Source organism: Pteropus vampyrus, unplaced genomic scaffold (genome assembly GCF_000151845.1).
Source record: "Pteropus vampyrus isolate Shadow unplaced genomic scaffold, Pvam_2.0 Scaffold126, whole genome shotgun sequence".
Classification (NCBI taxonomy): domain Eukaryota; kingdom Metazoa; phylum Chordata; class Mammalia; order Chiroptera; family Pteropodidae; genus Pteropus; species Pteropus vampyrus.
Window position 1 is genome coordinate 4,011,511 of NW_011888907.1, and position 24,323 is coordinate 4,035,833.

Below are 24,323 nucleotides of genomic sequence, written 5' to 3' on the forward strand. Positions count from 1 at the left end.
AAAGGGGAGACAGAAGTGGGTGTGGAGCTTGCCTTGCTCTGGGAAGGGGCAGCCACACTGACCACATCTGTCTGTCTGTCCCACAGGCCAGGGGAGAAGGAGAAATGTCCAAATCCCTGTGGTTTAAAGGCGGGTAAGTAATGGAGCTTCAAGGGTTGGAGGAAGTTTTGAACCCAGAGCCCAAAGCTGGTTTACACCATAGCCTCAGCCTAGAAAGGGCAAAGAGAGGTTCCATTTAGACAAGGCACAGACTAGGCATGGGTGAAATAATGGAACCACTGTCATAGGCATTCAGAGCCAAAGATAGTAACATGTTGAACCCTCACGACAAACCCATGGGGGGGGGGCTACTATTCTATTTTACAGATGGGGAAACTGAGTCCCGAGAGGTACATGCCTTGGCCAAGCTACTTGCATAATTCAAGACTGCTTCCCCCTAGTAATAAATATGAGATAAAGAGAAAGTCCATTTTCCTGCAATGCCCATCTGCAACCCTGGAGTGAACGTTTTGCTTTGATTCTGCTTTTAAATCTCCCAGATTCTAGCTACGGATGCTGGCACTGTTGTTAACGATAGTCGTTTGGTCTTAAATGGAGCATTTTGTCACATCTAACTTAAGTTACTACTTTTCAAGGGTGTTTTTGCAGCCTTTGGATGGCGAAAAGATATTTTTTAATTACACTAATGTTTTAAAATAGCAGCAGGAGAGTGACATTCTCCCCTTGTGGGTCCTTTGCCAACAGAGTCAGGGAAACAGGAGCTGTGACTCCCAGATGAGCAGGTGTGCTGGGCAGGGAGCCCTGGAAGCAGTGAGTGAGATGGGGGTTTCTGTGCTTGTGATTAATGGAAGAAGCTCTCTCAAGAGACACTGGTGTGGCAGGCTGGGTCAGGTGGAGGAAGCTTGAGCAGAGATGTAGTTCAGGAGTGGCCAGGCCTCTGCCTGGTCCTGCAGGGGGCGCTGGAGCACAAATCACACCCCGGAGCTTATCCGAGAGTCTTTGGCAGCCAGGCACCTCTCTCATTGGCCAGTGAGAACCTTCTGGAGAAGAGCCACAGCTGAACCTTCTCTGGGATGAGTGCACCTCTCAGTAAAGTGAATTTGGACAAGCCTGTATGGCGTCTGCCACAGCACTCATTCAATCCTCCAGCTACTGTGAAACTGCCAAGAGACAAGAACACAAACACGATTTCCAGTTCCCTCATTCCCATTGAAGTTGAAATCACTCCTTCCAGGACTGATTTTCAATAGAAGCATGTGTTTCCAATTTCGAGCATAAAGAAAGGTTTCATTGATACTTCTGTATATTATTTAGGTTTGCTTTAATTCAAATTTTCATTAAACGTGGACACCTGCATCATCTCCCCAGCTCCCAGACGAGGAAGTTGAGGCCCAGTGTCTTCATTTCCTGGGGCTGCTGTGACAAACAACCACAAACAGGGGGCTTAAAACAACCGAAATTTATTCTCTCACAATTCTGGAGGCTAGAAGTCCAAAATCAAGGTGTGGGCAAGACCACACTCTCTTGACACCTATAGGAGAAAATCCTTCCTTGTCTTTCCAGCTTCTGGTAGTTATTGGCAATCCTTGGTATTCCTTGGTTCGTAGATGTATTACTCCAATCTCTGCCTCCATTGTCACACCACAGTCTGCTTGTGTGTCTCTCTTTTTATAAAGATGCCAGTTATATTGGATTAGGGCCCACCTTACTCTAGTATGAGCTCATCTTAACTAATTGCCTCTGCAATGACCATATTTCCAAATAAGTTCACATTTTGAGGTCCTGGGGATTAGGATTTGAATGTATCTTTTTGAGGGACACAATTTAACTCTTAATACCTGGGGAGATCACATATCCTGCCCCAACCTCGAGTGATGTCTAATGGAAGAAGGGCGACTTCCTTGAGCCCTTGACGTCCCTGTGTGTGTCTTGCAGCCCAGGGGGTGGTCTTATCATCATCGACAGCATGCCTGACATCCGAAAGAGGAAGCCCATCCCACTCGTGAGTGACCTGGTGAGCGCCTGAGCCCTCCCTTACCCCAGTGCTCAACCTGTACAACTGCCCATGGAAGACCTGGGGCTGGGGGCTAGCAAGGCATTCTCTGGAACTAACATAATTTGATTTCTACCCTATGTGCTGCGTGGACACTTCAGGCCATGGTAAGTGATGGTGACCTGGGCCCCTGAGTCTCCTCTTCGGACCCCTCCACTGGGATCTTCCAACTGGCCCCCAACCCATGGGTTCTGGGGAGGGGAACTTACCATGTCTTACAGTTCACGGTCGGGGAGAGAGCAGGTAACTTCCACCCTTGGTTCACGGTGTGCCTGGTGACCATGGTCAAGTCCATGGTGGTGGGGAATGGGTCAGTCAGGGTTGTGGGGCTGCTTGCCTTCCTGGAAGTTCCCTTGGTCATGTCCCAATTCTTTGCTGGTTCCTCTCCTGCTGTTGTGAACTGTGTCCTGTTCATCGTGGCTGTGACTTGACCCCATGGCTGGTGGCCCCAAACCATGGCTGTGGATTCTGCTCTTGGTGACAATCCCATGGGTGTCAATCAACTCTGTGACTCCCTCGGTGTCTTCCCCACCCCAGTCCCTGGTCCAGTCCAGAAAAGCGGGCATCACCTCGGCCTTGGCCTCCAGCACTTTGAACAACGAGGAGTTGGTGCGTGGGGTACCTCCCCCTCCCCTGGTTGTAAGGTGGGCTGGGTTGGGGGCTCCTGGAGGAAGAGGAGGAGGGTATGGCAGAGACAGGCACTACTCACTTCAGAGACCGATAGCGCAGCATCGCGTTAACACCCTCTTCACCCAAGAACCCGTGGGGGTGGCAGAGGGACTGGAACTTGACTATACTCTGCACAGGATGAGAGTGAGTCAGGACAGCACCCCCAGGTGAGGGCTCTGTGCCCCATACCGCACCCTCCCCCTCCCTGCAGAAAAACCACGTTTACAAGAAGACCCTGCAAGCCTTAATCTATCCCATTTCGTGCACGACACCGCACAACTTCGAAGTCTGGACGGCTACCACGCCCACCTACTGCTACGAGTGCGAGGGACTGCTGTGGGGCATCGCGCGGCAGGGCATGCGCTGCACCGAGTGTGGCGTCAAGTGCCACGAGAAGTGCCAGGACCTGCTGAACGCGGACTGCCTGCAGAGTGAGCGCGGGCGCGGGCTGGGGCGTGGACAAAGGGACCGGGCTGAGTGGTAGGGGTGGGGCTCCACGGAGACGGGGTTGAAGGCGGGTCAAGAACAGGGGCGGGCCCCTGCGAGATGGGCGGGGCATGAACAGAAGGGCGGATCTGCGTGGGTGGGGTGGGGCTCCGCGGAAGTGGGGCGGCAGAGGTGGGCGGGGCTTTGCGGATTGGGTGGCGCAGGGGGCGGGGTGATGGGCGGGACTCTTTTGGGGGAGGGTTGTGGTGAGAAGAGGAGAAAGGAGGTGTGAGAGGGTCGGAGAAAGGGGGGTGGGGCTCCAGGACTGGGGTAACTATACAAGGGGCAGGTTTAATAAGAGGCAGCGGTTCACCTGGAGAAAAAGGGGGTTAGGGTTAGCTCAGAACAAGGAGGGTTGGGGAGAGGTGTCAGAAAGGGCGAGGTCTTGGGAGGGCTGAGGATTCAGAGGGCTTGGGCTCTGAAGGGTGAAAATCCTGGTGGGAGGGAGGATTCAGAGAGAAAATAGGAAGCTTTAACTTTTGGGGTGATTCACCTGAATCCCCACAGCTTAGTGACTGTGGCTACTGCTGAGGACGCTCTGGAGTGGGAGTCGGGGTGCTGGCTCCGGTGAGGGGCGCTCCCTGGACAGTGCCGCTGTCCACTTCTGCAGGGGCGGCAGAGAAGAGCTCTAAGCATGGGGCGGAGGACCGGACCCAGAACATCATCATGGTGCTCAAGGACCGCATGAAGATCCGGGAGCGCAACAAGCCTGAGATCTTCGAGCTCATCCAGGAGATTTTCGCCGTGACCAAGGCAGCGCACACGCAGCAGATGAAGGCGGTCAAGCAGAGCGTGCTGGATGGCACGTCCAAGTGGTCGGCCAAGATCAGCATCACCGGTGAGGCCGCAGTGGGACGGGGGTGGCCACCAAGTCCCTTTTCTTAGCCCCCTGTGCTCCCTCCCAAACCCCTTCCTTCCCTTTGCTGCAGGTACTTGAGCGTATACTGTCTTTCCAGTGTCCACGTGTGTGTGCATTCGTGCCACGGGCGGGCATGTATGCCTCTAAGCGTGTATGCATGACACTCTGTCTGGGTCATTTTGATTGATGACCCCAGAACCAGACCCCCGGAAGAGGAGTTGAGAGCACATGGTCCATCTGGGAGGTGACCACAGGAAACCCTGTGGAAGTTTAGAAATGAGACTGGAAGGGAAAGAGGGCACGGGGGCCAAAGAGCAGGCAATGCTGTGGAGAGCTGGGGCTCAGTCCCACCTGGGACCACTAGGGGACAATATTAGCTCCCACTGAAGAGTGGTCCTATCCAGAGGCCTGGGCCTTATGGTGTTTATCCATGCGCAACCTCATTTGGATTTCCCAGAAGACAGACCCCAAGATGATTTCAGCATAGCTGAGTGTCCAGGAGGTAGTCCCAGGAAGCCCCATGGGCGATGGAGACTGGCAGCAGGGAGGAGTGGAGCCCTGCAGGGGGTGCAAATGATCAGGTGACTCCATGGTCAATGGAAGTGCAATCCCACTGCAGAACCTCAGGGGCACAACGCAGAGCACACACCTGAGAATACTCACCCCAGGGGTGACCCTGGGGTACCTTCCCATCTTTCACTTCATTGGCTGAGGGTTCCCTGGGTGTTAACTCTCTAGCAAGACCAGCATGCCCACAGGCTCTGGTGGCCAGAACCAAGCCCTCAGGCCACGTCACAGGATCCCCAGCAAGCAGCAGGAGCCCATCGCAATGACTGTTTTCAGCATGCTTCCTTCCTTGAGCACACATTTATGTCTGTCCTATGTGTTTTCCAGTGGTCTGTGCCCAGGGCTTGCAGGCAAAGGACAAGACAGGGTCCAGTGACCCTTATGTCACCGTCCAGGTCGGGAAGACCAAGAAACGGACGAAAACCATCTATGGGAACCTGAATCCCGTGTGGGAGGAGAACTTCCATTTGTAAGTGCCTGGCTAGGCCCCCAGTAACCCATCCGGAACACCCTGCTGAGACAGACAAAGGGGACTCCAAGACCAGCTCAAACTGGCTGCCTGATCTTTGCTCCTGCCTCCTCCCTGCAGCGAATGTCACAACTCCTCAGACCGAATCAAGGTGCGTGTCTGGGACGAAGATGATGATATCAAATCTCGTGTGAAGCAGCGGTTCAAGAGGGAGTCCGATGACTTCCTAGGACAAACAATCATCGAGGTGCGGACTCTCAGCGGCGAGATGGACGTGTGGTACAACCTGGGTGAGCAAGAGGGGGTTCTGCAGGCGGTGGGGAAGGAGCCCCAGGGAGCTAGCCAAAGCGGGGAACCCAGCTGGAGTGGGGAGACAGTGTCAGGAGGAGTCAGTCTAGGAGCCCAATCTGGTGAGGGAGGCAGAGTCTGTGAGCTCAGTCTGATGAGGACAGGAAGAACCCAGGAACCTCTTAGCTTGGTTTGGGAGTGTGAGGGAGGAACAGAATCTATGTATCTCAGTCTCATGGTGGAGGCAGGAAGTAAGACCTGAGGATCCTAAACCTGAGGAGAGAGGTACAGACCTAGATATCCAACCTAAAAAGGAAGACTAATCTTTGAGAATCCAGTCTAAAGGAGGAGGTCTAGTTTGGGAATTCTAGTCTGAGAAGTGTGCTACAGACCCAAGAACGCTGTCTAAGAAGATAAGTAGAAACTGTGAGCCCATTCTGATGGGGGAGACAGGATCTGTGAGCTCAGTCTCAGGGCATAGGAAGAAGCCATTCTGAGAGGGGCGAGCAGAGTCCAGGAACTTCTTAGTTTGACTGGAAGAAATCTAGATATCTCATTCTGATAGGGAAACAGGAAGCAAGACCTAAGGATCCTAGTCTGAGGAGAGAGGCACAGACCCAGGAACCTTGTGTAGCAAGATGAGTAGAGTCTGGGGAGCTTGATCTGATGGAGGAGACAGGGCCTAGGAGCTCAGTCTGGGAGAGAAGCAGTGCCTAGGGCTTCTAGTCTAAAGAGGGAGATGCAGACCCAGGAATTTAATGTGAGTCAGGAAGCAAAGTCTGGGATCCTAGTTTAGAGGGAGAGACAGGATCTAAGGAATTCTAGTCTAATGGGAAAGACAAAAGTCTAGGGAAACAATCTGAGGAGAGACACCCAGGCTTTAATTTCAGAGTATCTGGAAGGGAAACAGTCATGCATAAATTAAAATATCCCAGGGCTAGATTGGGAAGTTCTGACACTGTCATCCCTTTTTGCCCTGCAGACAAGCGGACTGACAAATCCGCTGTGTCAGGTGCCATCCGGCTACACATCAGTGTGGAGATCAAAGGCGAGGAGAAGGTGGCCCCCTACCATGTCCAGTACACCTGTTTGCACGAGGTGAATCCTATTGCTCCACCCTGCCTTTGAAACTCACTGTGATCTCCCACATTGCTTCCACTCACCATTTCTGCCTTCCCCAACTCTCCCTTCCTCTTTTTGGCCACACCAGTCACACTCCTCTGGGTCTCTGAGACTGTTCCCCATGCCATTCTCTCTTCCTGGGAAACTCCTCCCCATCCATTCTCCAGGCAGACTCTCACTACCCAGCTCCAGATCTTCCATCTGTCCTAGCCCTGAACACTCAGGATTGAGCTGCTTGTGTCTGGATCTGTCTCTTCCAGACATCTGGGGGCTCCTGGAGAGAATTCAATTTGTTTCATAAATAAATGATTAAATAGATGAATGAGTAATGAGTGGATAAAAGAAAGTATTGATGATAAAGGTATGAGCAGATCGGATGTGTGGTTGAACTATTGGAAGTATAGATGAATGTATGGGTGAATTTGAGGATACTTGGATAGATTGATGGGTGAGTAGATAAATGGACAGATAGATGATATGTGGATGAATGGATAGATGGATGGATAAACCGATGGGTGATAGATGGTTGAATGGGTGGATGGATGAATTATTAGATGGATGATTAAGTTGTGGGTAGTGGATGGGATAGTTAGATGTGTGGTTGAATTGCTACAAGGAAGGAGTGGATAGGTCAATTTTGGGGTAGTTGGATAGGTGGGTGGATAGATGGATGGTTGAACTATTGGAAGTATAGAGGTGTAGATGGCTGAATTTGGGGGTAGTTAAACAGATGGATGGGTGGGTGGATGCGTGGACAGATGTATGATAGATGGGTGAATTGATTAATGGTTGATTGGGTAGAAAGATGAATTGCCCACAACAGATTAAGTTGTGGGCAAATGTATGAGATGAATGGGTATGTGGCTGAATTATTAGAAGGGTAAATTAGTGGATGGGTGCATTTTGGAATAGTTGAATGGATGGGTGGATGAGTGGATGGATAGACAGGCAGACAGATGAATGGGTGGATAGATATGTAGATAGATGAATGGATGGATGGATAGATATATGGAGAACTCTTCCCCATTGGTCAAGGTCAGATGAATTATTAGAAGAATGGATGAGGCATAGGTGAAATTTTGGGTAGTTAGATGGATGAAAGAGTAGATGAATGAATTAATGAATAAACAGATGCATGGATGATGTAAAATGCCCTAGACCTGGGATCTCTGACCCCTTGTGCCCCCTTGCACTCTCTGACACCTTCTCCCTTGTATTGGCAGAACCTGTTCCACTTCGTAACTGATGTGCAGAACAATGGGGTTGTGAAGATCCCAGATGCCAAGGGTGATGATGCCTGGAAGGTTTACTATGATGAGACAGCCCAGGAGATCGTGGATGAATTTGCCATGCGCTATGGTGTCGAGTCCATCTATCAAGCCATGACGTGAGGCTGCAGGATGGGGTGGACATGAGGGCGAGGTGCAGGAAACTGCAGGGAGGGGTGGTCACCAAGTGAACACTGGCAGATCTAGGGTGGAGGGGGTTCTTAGGAAAAGGAGTCAGAGAGAAAGTGGGTGTGGTGGGCATTATGTAATTTCCCTGGAAGTTAGGAAAGTGCCGTTGTTGGGGCTAGAGTGATAGGGACGAGAGCTGAGCTAGAAGCAGAGATAGAGCAACTCAAAGAGGAAAGAGAGACTTAGAGGGCAGAATCAAGCAGAGAGAAAGGGGATGGTTGGGGGGTTGGGAGGAGCCACTCATGATGGTGTCTTAGAGGCATTCTGGGGTGGTCACAGCCTGTCCTGGCTGGACACCAGGCCCAGTGCCTACCACTTTCTCCCACCAGCCACTTTGCCTGCCTCTCCTCCAAGTACATGTGTCCTGGGGTGCCTGCTGTCATGAGCACCTTGCTTGCCAACATCAATGCCTATTATGCGCACACCACCGCCTCCACCAACGTGTCTGCCTCTGACCGCTTCGCCGCCTCCAACTTTGGGGTCAGTCCCAGGGGCTGGGGGATGAGGGAGAATCCAACCCTGTGCTGGTCAAACCCTGTTTAGCTCCTGATTCCCAGTCTGGACTTGACTTGCTGTGTGACTTTGTACCAGCCATTTCTCTCTGAACCTCAGTTTATCCTTCTGTTGAATGGAAACGGATGTTATGAGGGTTCAGATCAGTGGTGGATGGGATGCTCTTCCTGCATAGTTAGCCCTCAGCTAATATGGCAGCCGCCTTGCACTACTACACTTGCCGCCCAAGTCTCTGCTTCCATCTATCCTTCTCCTCTGCCTCTCCAGAAAGAGCGCTTTGTGAAGCTCCTGGATCAACTGCATAACTCCCTGCGGATTGACCTCTCTATGTATCGGGTGAGAAGTGCATGCGTGATGACTTGCTCACCCCCATGCACATGTGTGCCCAGATGAAACAGCTTCCAGCAGGCATGTGTGTGAGAGGACCCATCTTAACATGCAGAATGTGTTCCTCTGACACATGTACACATGTTAGCAGCACCTGCCCAACCCATTTGGTGCATTCAAGAAGACCCCCCAGTTGCTTCAAGGTGTTTTCATTGACCCCCAACCCACCTCCTGAAACTTGGGGGCTTTTGAATTTCCCCTAAAATACTGTCTCCCATCCTCCCTAGCTTTCTACCATAACTCCACCTCTCTTCTCCCTTCCAACAGAATAACTTCCCAGCCAGCAGCCCAGAGAGACTCCAGGACCTCAAATCCACTGTGGACCTTCTCACCAGCATCACTTTCTTTCGGATGAAGGTAGCAAAGGGGACCCAGTCCCATTTAGCTCTCCAAGAAGGATTCTCCAGGACTCCTAGCTCCTAAACCGCTAGTATTTCTCCTGGAGAGCAGTGCCCTTTCTCTGTGACCCTCTGCTTTCATACTGCTACAACATTTCCTGAAACCCAGTACCATCAGCACCTCTTGTCCCAGCTGTGCCCACCCATGCCCGTCTCCCTCTTTCCAGGTGCAAGAACTCCAGAGCCCACCCCGAGCCAGCCAAGTGGTGAAGGATTGCGTGAAAGCCTGCCTCAACTCTACTTATGAGTACATCTTCAACAACTGTCATGAGCTCTACAGTCGGGAGTACCAGACAGACCCGGTGAGGACCCCACAAGAGGTGGAAGGGAATAGCAAACATCAACCAGACTCTGACCCAAGACCCAGATCTGCCCCTTCCCAAACAATTTAACTGTTCTGAGCCTCAGTATCTCCCTCTGTGAAATAAGGGTCATTAACCCCCATCTCAGGATTGAGAAGGAGCTTCAATGAGATACAAGCTTTAGATAAAATATAGTTAAGTGCTCAGCACCTGATACACAATTGGTGCTTAATAAATTCAGTTTTAGTTAAACTTAGTTGAGTTTGGCATAATACAGTGTGCCTGGAATAGAATCACTGTTCAATAAATGTTGAGTTGAATCGAATTTTTTAAGTAGAGTTCAGTTTTGGTCATTTCAACTCAATTTTTGTGTAATCTGTCAACATGTGTTTATCTACACATATAATGTCCCAGGATTGTCAGAAACGTTTCAAGGAGCTTATGTTCTATTAGGAGGAAAAGATGAAAAAATTAGAAATTTACAACCCAGGGTGATTAGCACTGGGATGGGGGAATTGAGGGAGGCTATGGGAGCCTGAAGTGGCCCCTCAACTTGGGCTTCTGATAGTAGGTAATACATAAGCTGAATTCAGTTCAATTTTATTTCGTGCTGTTCTTTTACATTCAGTTGACTTCAGTTGAAATCAAGTTGCTCATAATTAAATTGGATTGAGATGAAATGGATTAAATTGAGTTGAGTTTAGTTCAGCTATAATCAGTTTAGTTCTATTTATTTCTATTTGATTGACTTAAGCTAAAATTGCTCTTGGCTAATTAGTGTGCAGCACTGAATTGGATTGAGTTGAGTTTAATTTAGTAAAAATTTATTCATTTCCATTCAGTTGGCTTGAGTTGAAGATGTTATTGACTGAGTTGATTTGGCTTGTGTTAGAATGAGCTGGGTTGTTGGATTAAGTACAGTTGAGTTCAAGTGAATTGGATTGAGCTGGACTCATTTCAACTGAGTTTAGTTATATTCATTTCCATTGATTGACTAAAGCTAGATAGATTAAGTTGGCCTGAGTGTGTTAGGTTGAGTTGAGCAGGTAGAGTTGGGTTGGGTTGACTTTGGTTGAACTGAGTTACATTAAGTTGGGTTGACTTGAGTTAGGTTGAGTTTAGGTCAATTTATTTCCTTTTTTGATTTAGGATGATGTCGATCTTGGAGAAATTGATTAGGCTCAGTCCAATTGAGTTCATTTGAATTCAATTCAGTTAAGTTTAGTTCCACTCCACGCAGTGTAATTGGCCCAAGTTCAGTTCCACTGAATTAACACTGAGAACTGCCATCTGTTAAGCTAAGTGGATCTGATTTACATTCATTTCAGCTCCATTTAGCTGACTGTGTTTGAGTTTGTTCAACTAAATTCAGTTCCATTAGTTTTATGAGCTGAGTCTAATTAAACTTTGTTAAGCTGGGTAGATATGAGCTCTGCTTGAGCCAGTTTACATGAGTTTTGTTCCTTCTCATGCAGACCTCTCACCTGAATCACACGCATCTTAATGGGGCCCCTTCCTCACCAACCTCTTGTACCTCAATAATGAACTGACTGAAGTCCCCATCCCTGAACCCCTTGTAGCCAATGTCTCCACTGCCCCATTCAGGCCAAGAAGGGGGAAGTTCCCCCAGAGGAACAGGGCCCCAGCATCAAGAACCTCGACTTCTGGTCCAAGCTGATTACTCTCATAGTGTCCATCATCGAGGAAGACAAGAATTCTTACACTCCCTGCCTCAACCAGTGAGTTGTGTGTAGTTAATTATCTAGAGGTCATTGTGTATATGTGTACATAATCTTCTATCTTGTCTGTAAAAGCACTCATGTCTAATTACGCATAAAATATTGTATATATGAGAGCAATTGTAGGTGTGGTTGTGCCTGGATGAAATATGGCATAATTTGCAGACGTAAATATAAAATTGTGTGTATGTACACCATCACTGGTATAATCATGCATGTATTTTATGTGTATTGATTTGTGTGAATAACAGTATGTACATATGTATAGAATTTTGTATGTGTGTGTAAGTTCATAAATAACAACAGTATTGTTCTACTATTCACTATGTGCAAAATACTCTACTAAATGTTTTACATTTAAATTTCATTATCTCTTACAAGTGTGGATGTAATTTTGTGTATTATAGTTGTAGTCTATGGATTTAATTGTATATGTGTGTAAACTTGTAGAATGCACTTCAATGTACAGTATTGCATATTGTGTAGTTGTTTATGAATGTGTGCACAGTTTTGGTTTCTGGATTTATATGTCTGTAGAATTTTTATTTCGGCTAGCTGTTTTATTTCTCCCTGAGGTAAGTGTTAGAGGGGGCCCTAACTCTGGGGTGCCAGGATCTCTTGGAATTAATATCAGGGATTTTGGATGGATGCCAGGATCTCTTGCTTACTTAGATATGGAATTAATATCAGAGATTTTAGACTGAAGGGTGGATGGGGTGGGTGGGTGGTGGATGAATGGAGAGGTGGATGGATGGAGAGGTGGATGGATGGTTGGATAGATAGATGGGTGAATGAATGGAGGAATGGAGGGATATATGAGCAGAGGCTCAGGAGAAGCAGGGCCTTATTACAGAGTCACTTAGCAAATTTGTGGCTATGAGGGAACTTGAATCCAGATCCCTCTGCCTGTCCTGCATTACTCCTTGGCTAGGAAGGCCAAAGTAGCCTGTGCTATCTGACTTCTGTCTGCCAAGTTTTCATTCTTCCATATTTTCATACTTTCATAATTCAAACTTTTGCCAGGTTTCCCCAGGAACTGAATGTGGGTAAAATCAGTGCTGAAGTGATGTGGAATCTGTTTGCCCAGGACATGAAGTATGCCATGGAGGGTGAGTGCCCCCACTCCCATGTCTTCTAGCCTCGCTACAGCAGGTAGCTGTGCCTCAGTGTTCCCTGAAAGGCTGTGAATGCCCTGGATCCTCATGCCTGAGGTCGAACATCAATGATTGCCAGAGCGGGAACTGCTGAGACAGAGGGTGGCAGACCCTCTCAGCTGAGCCACTCCCCTGCTTCTCCTACTAGAGCATGACAAGCATCGCTTGTGCAAGAGTGCTGACTATATGAACCTCCACTTCAAAGTCAAGTGGCTTTACAATGAGTATGTAGCAGAGCTTCCCGCCTTCAAGGACCGAGTGCCTGAGTACCCTGCGTAAGTCCCCTGCCCAGAACCCAAGCCAGAACTGCAGTGCTGACAGTGATACTGAGGCCCAGAGAGGAGGGCTTATCTACTTAGGGTTCCCTGGGCATCGGGGGCACAGGTGGGGCTCAAACTCAGTGTTCTCTATTCTTAGCCATTGGACTATGGACTCCTATAGCCATAATCATAAGTATCAGGAACCATCCTGAGCAGGCTCACATGTCTTTTCTCATTTAATCCTTTTTACAATTCTGAGACGGGAGCATCATAATTCCCATTTAGTGGATGAGGGAATAGAGGGTTAAATGCTGAAGGATTTGCCCAAGGTGATGTCCAATAAGTGACAGAGCCAAATTTGAACTCAGGATGTCTGAATGGTGGGCTGTGGCGGAGGGTGGGTTGGTGGCCACTATATATTGAGGTCTTACTATGTGCTGTGTTGGGATCTCAGGGACTAAACCCACTTGCCCATGGATAGTTTATCAACCAGAATTCCCATGAGCCTGAGCTTTGCTCTGACAGTGGTCATTTGGTCCATTTCATGGGTGAAGTAGCTGAGGTCTGGTGGAGGAGGGGAACATTGGAGTGACCACCCAAGGACACAGGGTGAGTTCAAGCAGAGGGTCATGGGAACAAGAGATGGCAGAACACCACCCTGGTTCTCCATTGCAGGTGGTTTGAGCCCTTCGTCATCCAGTGGCTGGATGAAAATGAGGAGGTATCCCGAGATTTCCTGCATGGGGCCTTGGAGCGAGACAAGAAGGATGGGGTAAGAAAGCTGACTGACCGCCAAGCTTCCAGTCTGCCCACAGTGGCTTCGCTCCCTCTGGGGTCCATTAAGATCCAATTTGGGAACAAAAACTACCCTTGGGATGAGACTAGTCTCTGAGGGTTGTCCTCAATCTTTGTCTCGTTCATGGTGTTTAAAGTCTTTTGTTCATTCAACAAATAAATGTGAGTTTATCGAGCCTTACCCACCCCCCACCTTATAGCCTCTGTTGAGCAGTAAGTCAGCCTCACACACTATTTATGTCATCCCTGGGTGGTTAGTCTCTGGCTCTAACCATGGAGAGTGAGAGGGTTGGGCTCTGTGGACTGTTCGGCTCTGACCCCTCTCCTCAATCCTGGTTTGCCTCCCACTGCAGTTCCAGCAGACCTCGGAGCATGCCCTGTTTTCCTGCTCCGTGGTGGACGTCTTCTCCCAGCTCAACCAGAGCTTTGAGATCATCAAGAAACTCGAGTGTCCTGACCCCCAGATCGTGGGGCACTACATGAGACGCTTTGCCAAGGTGCAGGAGTGTGGGTGTGGTTGGGGATGGGGTCCAGGATAGGGGTTGGAATAGGGTCAAGTTTGGGATTGGAGTTGAGGTTGGGATTGGGGTCAGAGTCAGGGTTAGGGTCGAGTTTGGGATTGAGGTCAAAGTTGGGGTTGGTGATATCACTGGGACTGAGGTCTGTGGAATGACCAACCCAAACCATAATATTGGGGTTGGTCATGCCATAGATGTTGGAGTCACAGTTGGGGATAGGATTTGTGTCGAAGCTGGGATTGATGTCAGGGTTGGGGTAGATGATGTCATTGAGATTGGAGTTGAGGTTGGAGTTTGAGGTCGGGGATGATGTCACTGAGTTAAGGTTGGGATTAAAGCTTAGGTTGAGGCTGAATTTGAGGTCAAGGTCAGGATTGAGGTTGGGGTTGGGTTTGAGGTCAGAGTTGATGTCACTGGGATTGAGGTTAAGGTTTAGGTCAATGTTGGCATTGGTCCTTCCATAGAGGTTGGAGTTGTGGTTGGGGACAAGATTTGAGTTGAGGTTGGGGTTGAGGTCAGGGTTATAATTAAAGCTGAAGTTGAATTTAGAGCTGGGGTCAGAGTTGGGGTTGAGTTGAGGTTTGGATTGGGTTTAGGGTTACTGTTAAGATTGGGATTTGATTTGTTGTTATTAGAGTGAGTGTTGGGATTTATATAGAATTTCAGTGGGCCCTGGGGTGAGTTTGGAGGTTGAGATCATTGGACTAGGGTTAGATTCAATTGGATTCGCTTTAGCCTGGGTTGAAGTTGGGGAATGCAGGTAGAAATTGAGATTCGGTTTGGAATCAGGTCATGCTTGATTGGGGCTGGTTGGGGCTGGGTTAATATGATGGTTGGTTGCTCTGAAAAAGAGTTGAGTCTACATAAAATAATCATCTTCACATGGTGGTGTCTTCTCTTGATTATGATGGTCAACCTGGGTGGAGAATTTGCCAAGCCCAGTGGTCCTATTAGGTGCTAAAATGGGTTCCAGTTCATCCCTCATCTCACTAGTATCTCTTGGTGGGCCCACCCAATCTCAGCCCCTCCTCTCAACCACTCTCTGTGTCCTCCCCAGACTATCAGTAATGTGCTCCTCCAGTATGCAGACATCATCTCCAAGGACTTCGCCTCCTATTGCTCCAAGGAGAAGGAGAAAGTGGTGACCTGAGGGGACCCCTGTCCTGTACCCTCCCAGCCCCATTTTGCATCCCCAGGGCTCCATCTTTCTCTGGGCTCTGAGACCTGTGTCCCTGTGTGTGTCTAACTGTGTGTGTCTGACTCTGTATGTCTGGGGGAATATGGAGGTAAGGGGACAGGTCTTCAATGTGTCACTGTCTGGTTGTTGTGAATGAAACTTTCAGGGTATATGTATGTGAGCATTCGAAGCTTAGCCCATGTAGGAGAAGATGGGCATGTGACAAGAACTCCCCTTCCTGCTACTCTCAGATGCCTAGCCCACTTACTTGAGTCCTCCTTCCCCCTGACAGCCTCCGGATGCCCCAGGCTCAGAGGTCTGGGGGTTGCCCCCTCCCCTCTGCTCCCTAACACTTCCAGGAACCTGGTCCCAAACAATGTCTTCCATTTTCAAATGAAAGTTTGGGACCCCAGCTTCCTCCAGATTTAGACCTTGAAACCACCAGGGCTCCCTGGCTGTGGGTGGGAGAGGCTCTGGGGAAGCATCCTAAGCCCTGACTCTGCTCTGTTCCCATCGCCAGCCCTGCATCCTCATGAACAACACTCAGCAGCTGCGAGTTCAGCTAGAGAAAATGTTTGAAGCCATGGGAGGGAAGGAGGTGAGGTGGGACTGGGCAGGGTGACACACCCCAATCCCTGCAGTCCCCAGAGCTTCTATCCAATGAATTCCAACCCAGTCGCTCTCTCAAACCCAAGCAAGCATCTTCACCACCTGTGCTTCAGTTTATTCTCCAGCCTCTTGGGATCCCTTTCTCAGGGTTGAATGGGAAAATGCCCCAGACCCATAGATATTCTGTAAACTTGACCTGACATTCCTTCTCTCTCCTCAGCTGGACGCCGAGGCCAGTGACATCTTAAAGGAGCTCCAGGTGAAACTCAACAACGTCTTGGATGAGCTCAGCCGGGTGTTTGCTACCAGGTGGGGGCATCTCCAGGGCTGGGAGCAGAGGGGAGGGGGCAACCCCCAGACCTCTGAGCCTGGGGCATCCGGAGACTCAGCAGATGTGGTGAAGACCTCAGACTTGGAGTTAGACAAAGCTGAGTTCAATCCTGGCTTCACTGCTTACTAGCTGTGTGGCCTTAGGTGAGTCGTTTAACCTCTCTGAGACTTAGTTTATTCATCTGTAAAGTGGGGATGATGATAACAATAGTACTTGAGTAGGATTGTGCAATGAAATTAACAACACAAGTAAATGTCTTAGCCAGTGCCTGATTCTGCTATTATTAACACCCCCTGCCTTGCTCTGTTATATGCCATGTCTCCCTGATACTGGTGATAAAAGGTCAGGGTCCACAGATCAGCATTTATGGCCTCATCTGGCCCTTCCTCCAGAGACCAGGAGAATCTGGTCTGAGCTCCTCCTCTTTATGCCCCCAGCTTCCAGCCACACATTGAGGAGTGTGTCAAACAGATGGGTGACATCCTTAGCCAGGTGAAGGGCACGGGCAATGTGCCAGCCAGTGCCTGCAGCAGTGTGGCCCAGGATGCTGACAACGTACTGCAGCCCATCATGGACCTGCTGGACAGCAAGTGAGCCAGGCCAGGTGGACTGGGTTAGCCAAAGAGGGGCCATGATGGGGCTGGCCTGGAGAGAACACTCAGACATGTTTGCTGGGTGGTGGTTGAATGGTTTGGATAGGTGGATTGGTAGAGGCCTGAAGGAATGGAAAGATGAATGGGAGGGATTGGTGAGTAAATATTTGTATGGATTAATGGATGGTGGTTGGATGGCTAGATGACATGAGGCACAGGCGGGTGGATGGATGGGTAGATTAAAAGATAAATGCTTAAAAAGCTAGATGTATGAAAGGAGGATGGATGGAAAAAGGAGAAATGGATGGAAGTGTAGATGGGAGGGCGGATGGAAGGGGGAGAGAGTGGGAGGAAGGGAGGATGCATGATGGATGATGGACGATTGGATAGTTGGATGGTTGGATATATGGAAGGAAGGAAGAGAGGGAAGGAAGGAAGGAAGGAAGGAAGGAAGGAAGGAAGGAAGGAAGGAAGGAACAAAGGGAGGAAGGAAAAAGAAATGGAAGGAGCATTAAAGAAAGTTGGGAGCGGGATGGCTTGGTGGATGAGGGGGTCAGTTGCTGGATGGATCGTGGTAGATTACCCTCTCTCCTTCAACCTTCATATATCCAATCATGAATTCTTTGTTGTTTTCCCTCTTAAGTCTGCCCTCTTCCTGCCATTCCCTTCCCCTTCCTCCTGAGCATGGCCCCAGCCCCTTCATAGTCGCTGGTCTCCATGCAGCCTTCCTAATCCAGTACATCCCCCACTCTGTTCTTTTGAACAGTAAAGTCTGTCTTTGTCTCTCTCTCTCTCTCTCTGTCTCTCTCTCTGTGTCTCTCTGTCTCTCTCTCTCTCTCTTTCTCTCTCTCACACATTCCATGGCTCCCCACCACCTTCATGCTAGGCCCAGGCCTTCCTCCTAAACTTTTAGGCCCCTTCTTGTCTGGCAACTGCTGAGCTGTCCAGCCACCATTTGCTCTCCATGTGTCTCATGCATCGTAGCTCCATTAGACCACCCATGGGTCCCTGTACAGGCTCTGTGCCCTCTTGCATGTTCATAGGATGCCTTCCCACATTACCCATGGGTTGCGAGGAAGAGCCTGGCCCTGTGGGTCAGGGCCAGCTGGGCCCTCTCTCAGACCTGCCCCTCGCCCCCAGCCTGACTCTCTTTGCCAAAATCTGTGAGAAGACGGTGCTGAAGCGAGTGCTGAAGGAGCTGTGGAAGCTGGTCATGAACACCATGGAGAAGACCATCGTCCTGCCACCCCTCACTGACCAGACGGTGAGGCCCACAGGAGTTAGAGGGAATGCCTGGGCCACCTTCCCTGTGGGAGCGCAGAAAGCTTGGTGCCAAAAGCATTGGGGCTTCGATGTCATTCAGGCACAAGGGTTATCCAAGGGTCATAGATGCTACCAGAGGTCAAGAAAGCCAAAGATTAGAGAGGTCACACATGGATCAAAAGTCATCAAGAGGCCATTGAAGAGGTTGAAGAAGTCATTTAGGGGGTCGGTTGTTCAAAGGTCAAAGGTCAAGTAGAGTTGAGTGACATCTAAGGGACATAGAGGTCACATGTGAGTGAAGGGGTTATTCAAAGGTCAGAGATCACCCAGAAAACAGAGGTCAGCCTGGAGATTAAGGCCGCTCATGGGTCACAGAAGTCTTAGGGGTCAGTGGGTTCATCAGAGGCCCTTGGGAGGTTCAATCAAGAGACAAAAAGGGAAGACACCATAGACTTCAAAGATCTGAGAGGAATAGAAGACAGGGCCCCTGGATGTTGGGCAGAGGTAACAAAGAGCATCCAATGTCAGAGAAATCAAGCAGAGGTCTGCTGTCATCCAGAGACCAGGACTATGCCTCTAGGACCCTTCTGGAAACAGCCCAGAGATGGTGATCTCCAGGGATCAGGCTGTGGGTGGGAGTCAAGGGGTGTGCCTGGGCATGGGTTACTCCAGGGTGGCACCAGTGGCTTGGACTGTGATGGCACACGGGTTGACGACTCATCACAGAGTAGGAAGACACTCCTGGGTGGAGTGGGAGGTTTGGAGGGGGGCTCCCAAGAGGCAACGATGGTTCAAGAGGCTTGGACCTCGCTTGGCCGGCCCCACCTCCTCTGGGCTGGGCTAGGGCACGGGTCACTCCCGGTACCGTCTCCACCCTCTCCCTGGGGGTACCGTCTCCACCCTCTCCCTGGCCTTCCCGGGAGACTCATGGTGACTTATTCTCCCCTCCCCACCACCCCGCCCCCATCACGGCTGACAGATGATCGTAAGTAGAGGCCCGTCTGTCCATCTGTCTGTCCGTTCGCTCTGTGTCTGGACTCGGCCCACCGCGTGGCTGTACCCTCCCACCCAGCGCTCCCTCCTCACCCACTGGCCCCCCCACCGTCCCACCTCCCGCCTAGATGTGCCTGTGTCTGTCTGGGGCGTGGTATGGGGAGGGGGAGGGACTGGGAGGGAGGGAGGCCATGCCCACGGCCCCACCCCATTATAAGTAAGGAGGCAGTGCCTCCAGGCTAGCACCTTCTCTTCAGCCACAGTCCCTTAGTTAAGACTCACCCTCACTCCCATGCTCAGATGCCTCTAGGGTATCTGGGCCTCTCCCCAATGTTAGAAGGAAGTTCAAAGTCTGACCTCCACTTTGGGCTCACAACCCGATCCCTTCTTAGTTACTCAGCACTGGCCCTCCGCCACCCCTGCCTACCCGACTCCTGCACATACAGACACGCACGAATCCTAGACACACACCCAGGCACCCAGGTGGGAGACGGCACTGTGACTTTGGTGTCAGGCAGACTTGGCGTCAAATCCCAGCCCAGCCACTCTCTCTCTTTCTCTCTCTCTCACCTTGGGAAGTCACTTCACCTCCGAACCTCTACTTCTTTGTCTGGAAAAGGGGGTTAATTGTAGCAACTGCCTGTTGTTGTGAGAACAAGATGGGATGATGCACTAAAATGCTCATCTCTGTGACTGGCGGAGGCAGTGCTCACTAAATCGTTGTTTAGTATGTAGACACATATCAGGGCAGAAGTCAGTGAAACGACTTCAGAGCCTCTCTGTGGGAAAGACAAGGCTGTTCCAGTATTTCACCTTGTCAGAAGTCTACAAGAGCTCATCTTCTTGGTGGCTGTAGTCTGGGTCTTTGGCTTTAACACTTGGAGGCAGTATACCCAACCACAGACAATGCATTTGTGGGAAGGAAGCTGAGGGAGTTCACGTGTACCCATGATTCCCTGTATGCCAGTTCTTCTCATAGCTGCGGTTTCAGCTTACCTTCACGGCAACCTTTTGAGCGAGGCAGATATTATTTCCATTTTGCAGATGAGGAAAGCTGAAACTCAGTCAGGAGGGCTTACTTGCTCAAAGCCACATAGTAAATAGATGCCAGAGTCAAGATTCAAATTCAGGTCTGTCAGAATAGGGAGCCTGTTTTCTTTTTCAAGAACCAAGAGTCTCACATACACAGTAAATGTAAATCGATTATATTTTGGAGGCAACGTCTCTCTTTTCTCTCTGGCTCTGTATTTCTGTTTCTCCTTTTCTCTTTCCTGTCTCTCACACACGTTTTACGAGTCCGTCATTAAGGCACACACATTCCCCCTTGCAACCTGGTCGCCAGCCCCCTGTGCAGTACAGATGCCCCTTACCCGCCGTCCCCATGAGCCTATATGTAATCGCCCCGGTTCCCAATTCACATGGCTCGCCAGGTTGATCACCCTGTGATGTTGTCTCTGCAGGGCACCCTCTTGAGAAAACATGGCAAGGGATTAGAAAAGGTAATGAGGGCCTTGTCGGTGCTGAGGTCCCGAGATCTGGTGTCTGGGCTTGTGTGTGCATGCATATGTCTGTGTGCAGGGCAAGAAGGTCAGCTGGGGGTCACAGGTAGGAAGTAGGTATCATGACTAAGTCCCACAAATCCAGAATTCAGAGGCGAGGTGATTCCCCCAGGGATGTGGCTTGCAGTGTGTGTGTGTGTGTGCGCTCGTGTGTGCGTGTGTGTGCGTGTGTGTGTGTGTGTGTGTGTGTGTGACCGAGCTAACATGCACACATACAGCTTCTGCCCTCTAACAGCAACTCCCAAAGGGCTTATCTCAGCCCTGGGTTCAGCTGAAACTCTATGACTTTGTGAAGGGCCTAGACCACTGCCCTGGACTGAACCCCGTTGTTTTTTCTATAGATTTCTTTTGTTCTAACGGTTGTTTGTTGTAAGGAGATGGGAACTATAGCAACACATGAACAGTTGCCCTTGCCGTGCACTCATGCAGAAGCTATTGCACCTGTGTGCACACAAGTAGGGTCTCCACTTTATGAACATGGGTTGTAGGACTTTCCTACTCACTCATCCAGCCTTTTGGGGGCATGTTCTATGTGCCAGGCACCATACACATGTGTGTGCATCTGTGTGGAGGTGAGAGTGTGGGGGTTTATACATGTGATTATGCACACACATGACAGAATTTAGGAGTACACACGTGTATTTTAGCATGTGAGTTCTGCATGTGTGTGTGTGTCAATCTGGGTATGTGTGCGCATAAACCCGCACACTCACGGATGTGCCCAGGTGTGTATCTGTGTGTTGAGTGAACTTGTGATACCGTTAGCACGTTTCTTCTAGTCAGGCCTGCCAGGGTAAAGTCTTGGGAGCTGAGAGCCAAGAGACCCTGAGCTCTGTCTCTTCACTCCCCCGAGGGTGCCCCATCCTGGGGCAGGCTGACTGTGAGATGGGGCACCTGTTCCCAGGTGATGGGCTGGTTCTAGGTTCCTAGCATGGCAGTCTGGGAGCCTGGCCCCAAGCCTCCACCAAGGGACAAGGGAAAGTGCCTAGCTGGGGAGGGAGCTCAGCATTAGACCCAGCACCTGGGAGGAGCTCGTGGGTTGGGGAGTGGGGGAGAGTTTTGAGGGGGCAGAGAAGTCCCACTGAGTGTCCTCCCAGCTGCCACCTGAACTCTGACCTCCGCCTGATTCTCTTCACAGGGCAGGGCGAAACTGCCAAGCCACTCAGATGTAAGACCAGCCTCTCACTGTCTGTCTGGCTCCCCCCACCCCTCACCCTACCCCGTGCCCCCTCCCACCCCTGTGGTCTGTGCCGTCCAGGGGCGTTCTGTGAACCCATCTGTTGGTCTTTTCTTCCTTTGTTTGTCTGGCTTGCTCGTGAGGGATGGTGGGTGGGGGCAGCAGGTGGGTAAAAGGGTGTGGCAGGGGAAACTGAAGCTCAGACAGCTGGGCTACTGAGTAACTGTGCTTCGTGACAGCCTTGGTCAATCACAGATCAGGAATAAGAAGAATAGGGAGAGCCAGGATGGTGATAACACTGATACCAGCAGAGTGACCAGTTCCCACAGGCCAGCTAATACATGATCCATGTAATTTCAAATCTCCCAGCTATAAATGGTCCCCTCCTTGCCCAGCCTCACCCAGGAATCCCTGACCACCCCAGGACCCCGTAATGCAGGAGTCCTTAGCTCATTGATACTCAGTTCCACCCTACCCCACAAGTATACGCCCCTGTTAGCCAGGGTAGGAAACCGAGGCCCAGAAGGGGTCTGAGAAACACCTCAGGTCACCCAGCACAGTGACTGAGGAGGCAGGACATGTGACTTGCAGGCCAGGACCCTGTATCCCCTAGCACTGCCCATGACCTTGAGACCAAGTACTAATAACAGTAAACATTGAAAAAGACACACTTAGTCTCTGCCAAACCATGAAATGGATATGATTTCCTCCATCTAGATGGCAAAACTGAGGCTCAGAGAGGTTAAGTGACTTTCACAGGGCCACACAGCAGAGCTGGGATTTGAACTCAGGCCCACTTAGCTTGTTGGAACCATAACCAGGAAGCCATCTTGCTGGTGTCTGTTTAGGGATAGTGGGGGATGGGTACTGAGGTGTGTGTTGTTGGGGAGGATTCTTCCTTTAAAAGGTCAGACCGACATTCCCCCCAGATTACTGGAGTACTCCTCCCACCAAGGGAATGGTCTCACAGTGGGTAGGGGATTTCACCAGAGACCATCTCATGGTTTTCTCAGGAATCCCTGACTTTGGGCTGGCAAGCCCCATCCATACCCACAAACACCATCTGGGGTTCCCCCGACCCACTGCCCCTTGCTATCCACTCTATTTTTCTTCTCTGTCCCACAAACCTGCGTTTGTGGTGGAAGTGGGAGGGTGGGTAGCATCCTCACAGGACTGGGGTTTCTGGGGACGAAGTCACCACCTCCTCCTTCCTGCGGAGCTCCAGACCTCTGTCCCCGGAACACAGCCATTGCCCTACCCAGATCCTTTGGACAAGAACCAAGAAGACGTCCAGGGCTAGGGTATCAGCTGGGGCTTGGGGACTGAATTGGAAGACCCTCACCCTCACCCCTGCTGTGTCTGTTACCTGCAGGGAACCCAGATGATCTTCAATGCGGCCAAGGAACTGGGTCAGCTGTCTAAACTCAAGGTGAGGCCAGGGGCGGAGGCAGGAGATCAGGGTGGGAGGTATTCCTAGGGGAAAGATCCCAGAATGGTGATATGCTTTGCAGGTTCAAGGGACAGGATCCCTACTCAGACTGGCTTAAGCACAATTTGTTTGCCCTGGTGTGTTGGAAAGACATGTATGGTTAAGCTTCGGATACAGCTTGATCAAGGGTACAAATCATTTATTCAACAAATATTTATTGGGCACCTGCCATATTCTAGTCACATGCTGGGTACCAGATACAATGATGAAAAGACAGACTCGCTATCCCATTCCTCAAAGTTTTGCAGGGATGAGTCCCATAGACAGGCAGATCCCCAATGCGGGGCCTGCTCTGCCCACCTGACCCCTCTCTCCATCCATCCAGGACCACATGGTACGAGAAGAAGCCAAGAGCTTGACCCCAAAGCAGTGTGCTGTTGTTGAGCTGGCCCTGGACACCATCAAGGTGAGAGGCCTCACCCCTGCCCATCAAGGTGGAGCAGGCAGAGAATGTGGCTGGTGTGGACATTAATCTAGGCTCTAATCTACCTTAATTCATTCAATTTATAAACACTTCCCAATGACCCTTCTGGCAGGGCCCTGAGGAGCCCCTAGCTGTGGGGTATAGCTGGATATAGATATCCGCATGCCTGTGGGGTCAGGGTGTGATAGAGGGAAGGCTGGGATCTGGGGGAGCCCAGGGAGGGTACAGTGAGGACTTTCTGTAAGAAGGCATGTGGGAGGTGGGTTTTAATGAATGCATAGAAGATCACAGGACAAACAAGAAAGATCGTTATAGGCAGGGGACCAGCCCATGCAAGAACATGGAGGCATGGTGGTCCATGCCCCCAATAAGGGGTTGTGGTCTTCATAAAATGAAAAGCATGAAAACTACTCTAAAAAAATGTTTTGCTGAAATGAAATTGGCAACATAGTAAAAAGGGAACACAGTCAAGGAAAGCTCCTTGAAACCTTAAAGACAAGGAGCCGGGCAGAGGTGGGGGTAGGAGTAGGGAGGACCTACCCACCAGTGAGCGTAGTAAGTGGCGCTGAGGCAGGTATGTTCTAGGGAAGACAGTTAGAGAGCAGGCAGGGAGGTTGCAGGGTTAGAGCCATTAAGGGCGGAGGGAGGGATTGGAGGCACGGGTGTTATTCT

The 24,323-nt window shown here is 50.3% G+C and overlaps 1 protein-coding gene across 1 annotated transcript in view; it reads left to right on the forward strand.

Annotated features, from left to right (window-relative positions):
- The window catches only part of UNC13A (unc-13 homolog A), a 52,495-nt gene that overhangs the window by 17,593 nt on the left and 10,579 nt on the right, over window positions 1-24,323 (forward strand). Inside the window, exons 12-40 of the mRNA XM_011366915.2 lie at window positions 87-133; window positions 1,936-2,014; window positions 2,155-2,160; window positions 2,591-2,662; window positions 2,934-3,153; window positions 3,819-4,046; window positions 4,962-5,103; window positions 5,224-5,393; window positions 6,374-6,489; window positions 7,737-7,900; window positions 8,300-8,450; window positions 8,751-8,819; window positions 9,138-9,227; window positions 9,436-9,570; window positions 11,176-11,309; window positions 12,333-12,418; window positions 12,612-12,738; window positions 13,399-13,495; window positions 13,872-14,015; window positions 15,094-15,177; window positions 15,734-15,811; window positions 16,043-16,131; window positions 16,591-16,743; window positions 17,887-18,010; window positions 18,989-18,994; window positions 20,463-20,501; window positions 21,700-21,729; window positions 23,111-23,167; window positions 23,553-23,633. Of these exons, the coding sequence (XP_011365217.1) occupies window positions 87-133; window positions 1,936-2,014; window positions 2,155-2,160; window positions 2,591-2,662; window positions 2,934-3,153; window positions 3,819-4,046; window positions 4,962-5,103; window positions 5,224-5,393; window positions 6,374-6,489; window positions 7,737-7,900; window positions 8,300-8,450; window positions 8,751-8,819; window positions 9,138-9,227; window positions 9,436-9,570; window positions 11,176-11,309; window positions 12,333-12,418; window positions 12,612-12,738; window positions 13,399-13,495; window positions 13,872-14,015; window positions 15,094-15,177; window positions 15,734-15,811; window positions 16,043-16,131; window positions 16,591-16,743; window positions 17,887-18,010; window positions 18,989-18,994; window positions 20,463-20,501; window positions 21,700-21,729; window positions 23,111-23,167; window positions 23,553-23,633 (3,018 nt within the window). The remainder of the gene's footprint in view (window positions 1-86; window positions 134-1,935; window positions 2,015-2,154; window positions 2,161-2,590; window positions 2,663-2,933; window positions 3,154-3,818; window positions 4,047-4,961; window positions 5,104-5,223; window positions 5,394-6,373; window positions 6,490-7,736; window positions 7,901-8,299; window positions 8,451-8,750; window positions 8,820-9,137; window positions 9,228-9,435; window positions 9,571-11,175; window positions 11,310-12,332; window positions 12,419-12,611; window positions 12,739-13,398; window positions 13,496-13,871; window positions 14,016-15,093; window positions 15,178-15,733; window positions 15,812-16,042; window positions 16,132-16,590; window positions 16,744-17,886; window positions 18,011-18,988; window positions 18,995-20,462; window positions 20,502-21,699; window positions 21,730-23,110; window positions 23,168-23,552; window positions 23,634-24,323) is intronic.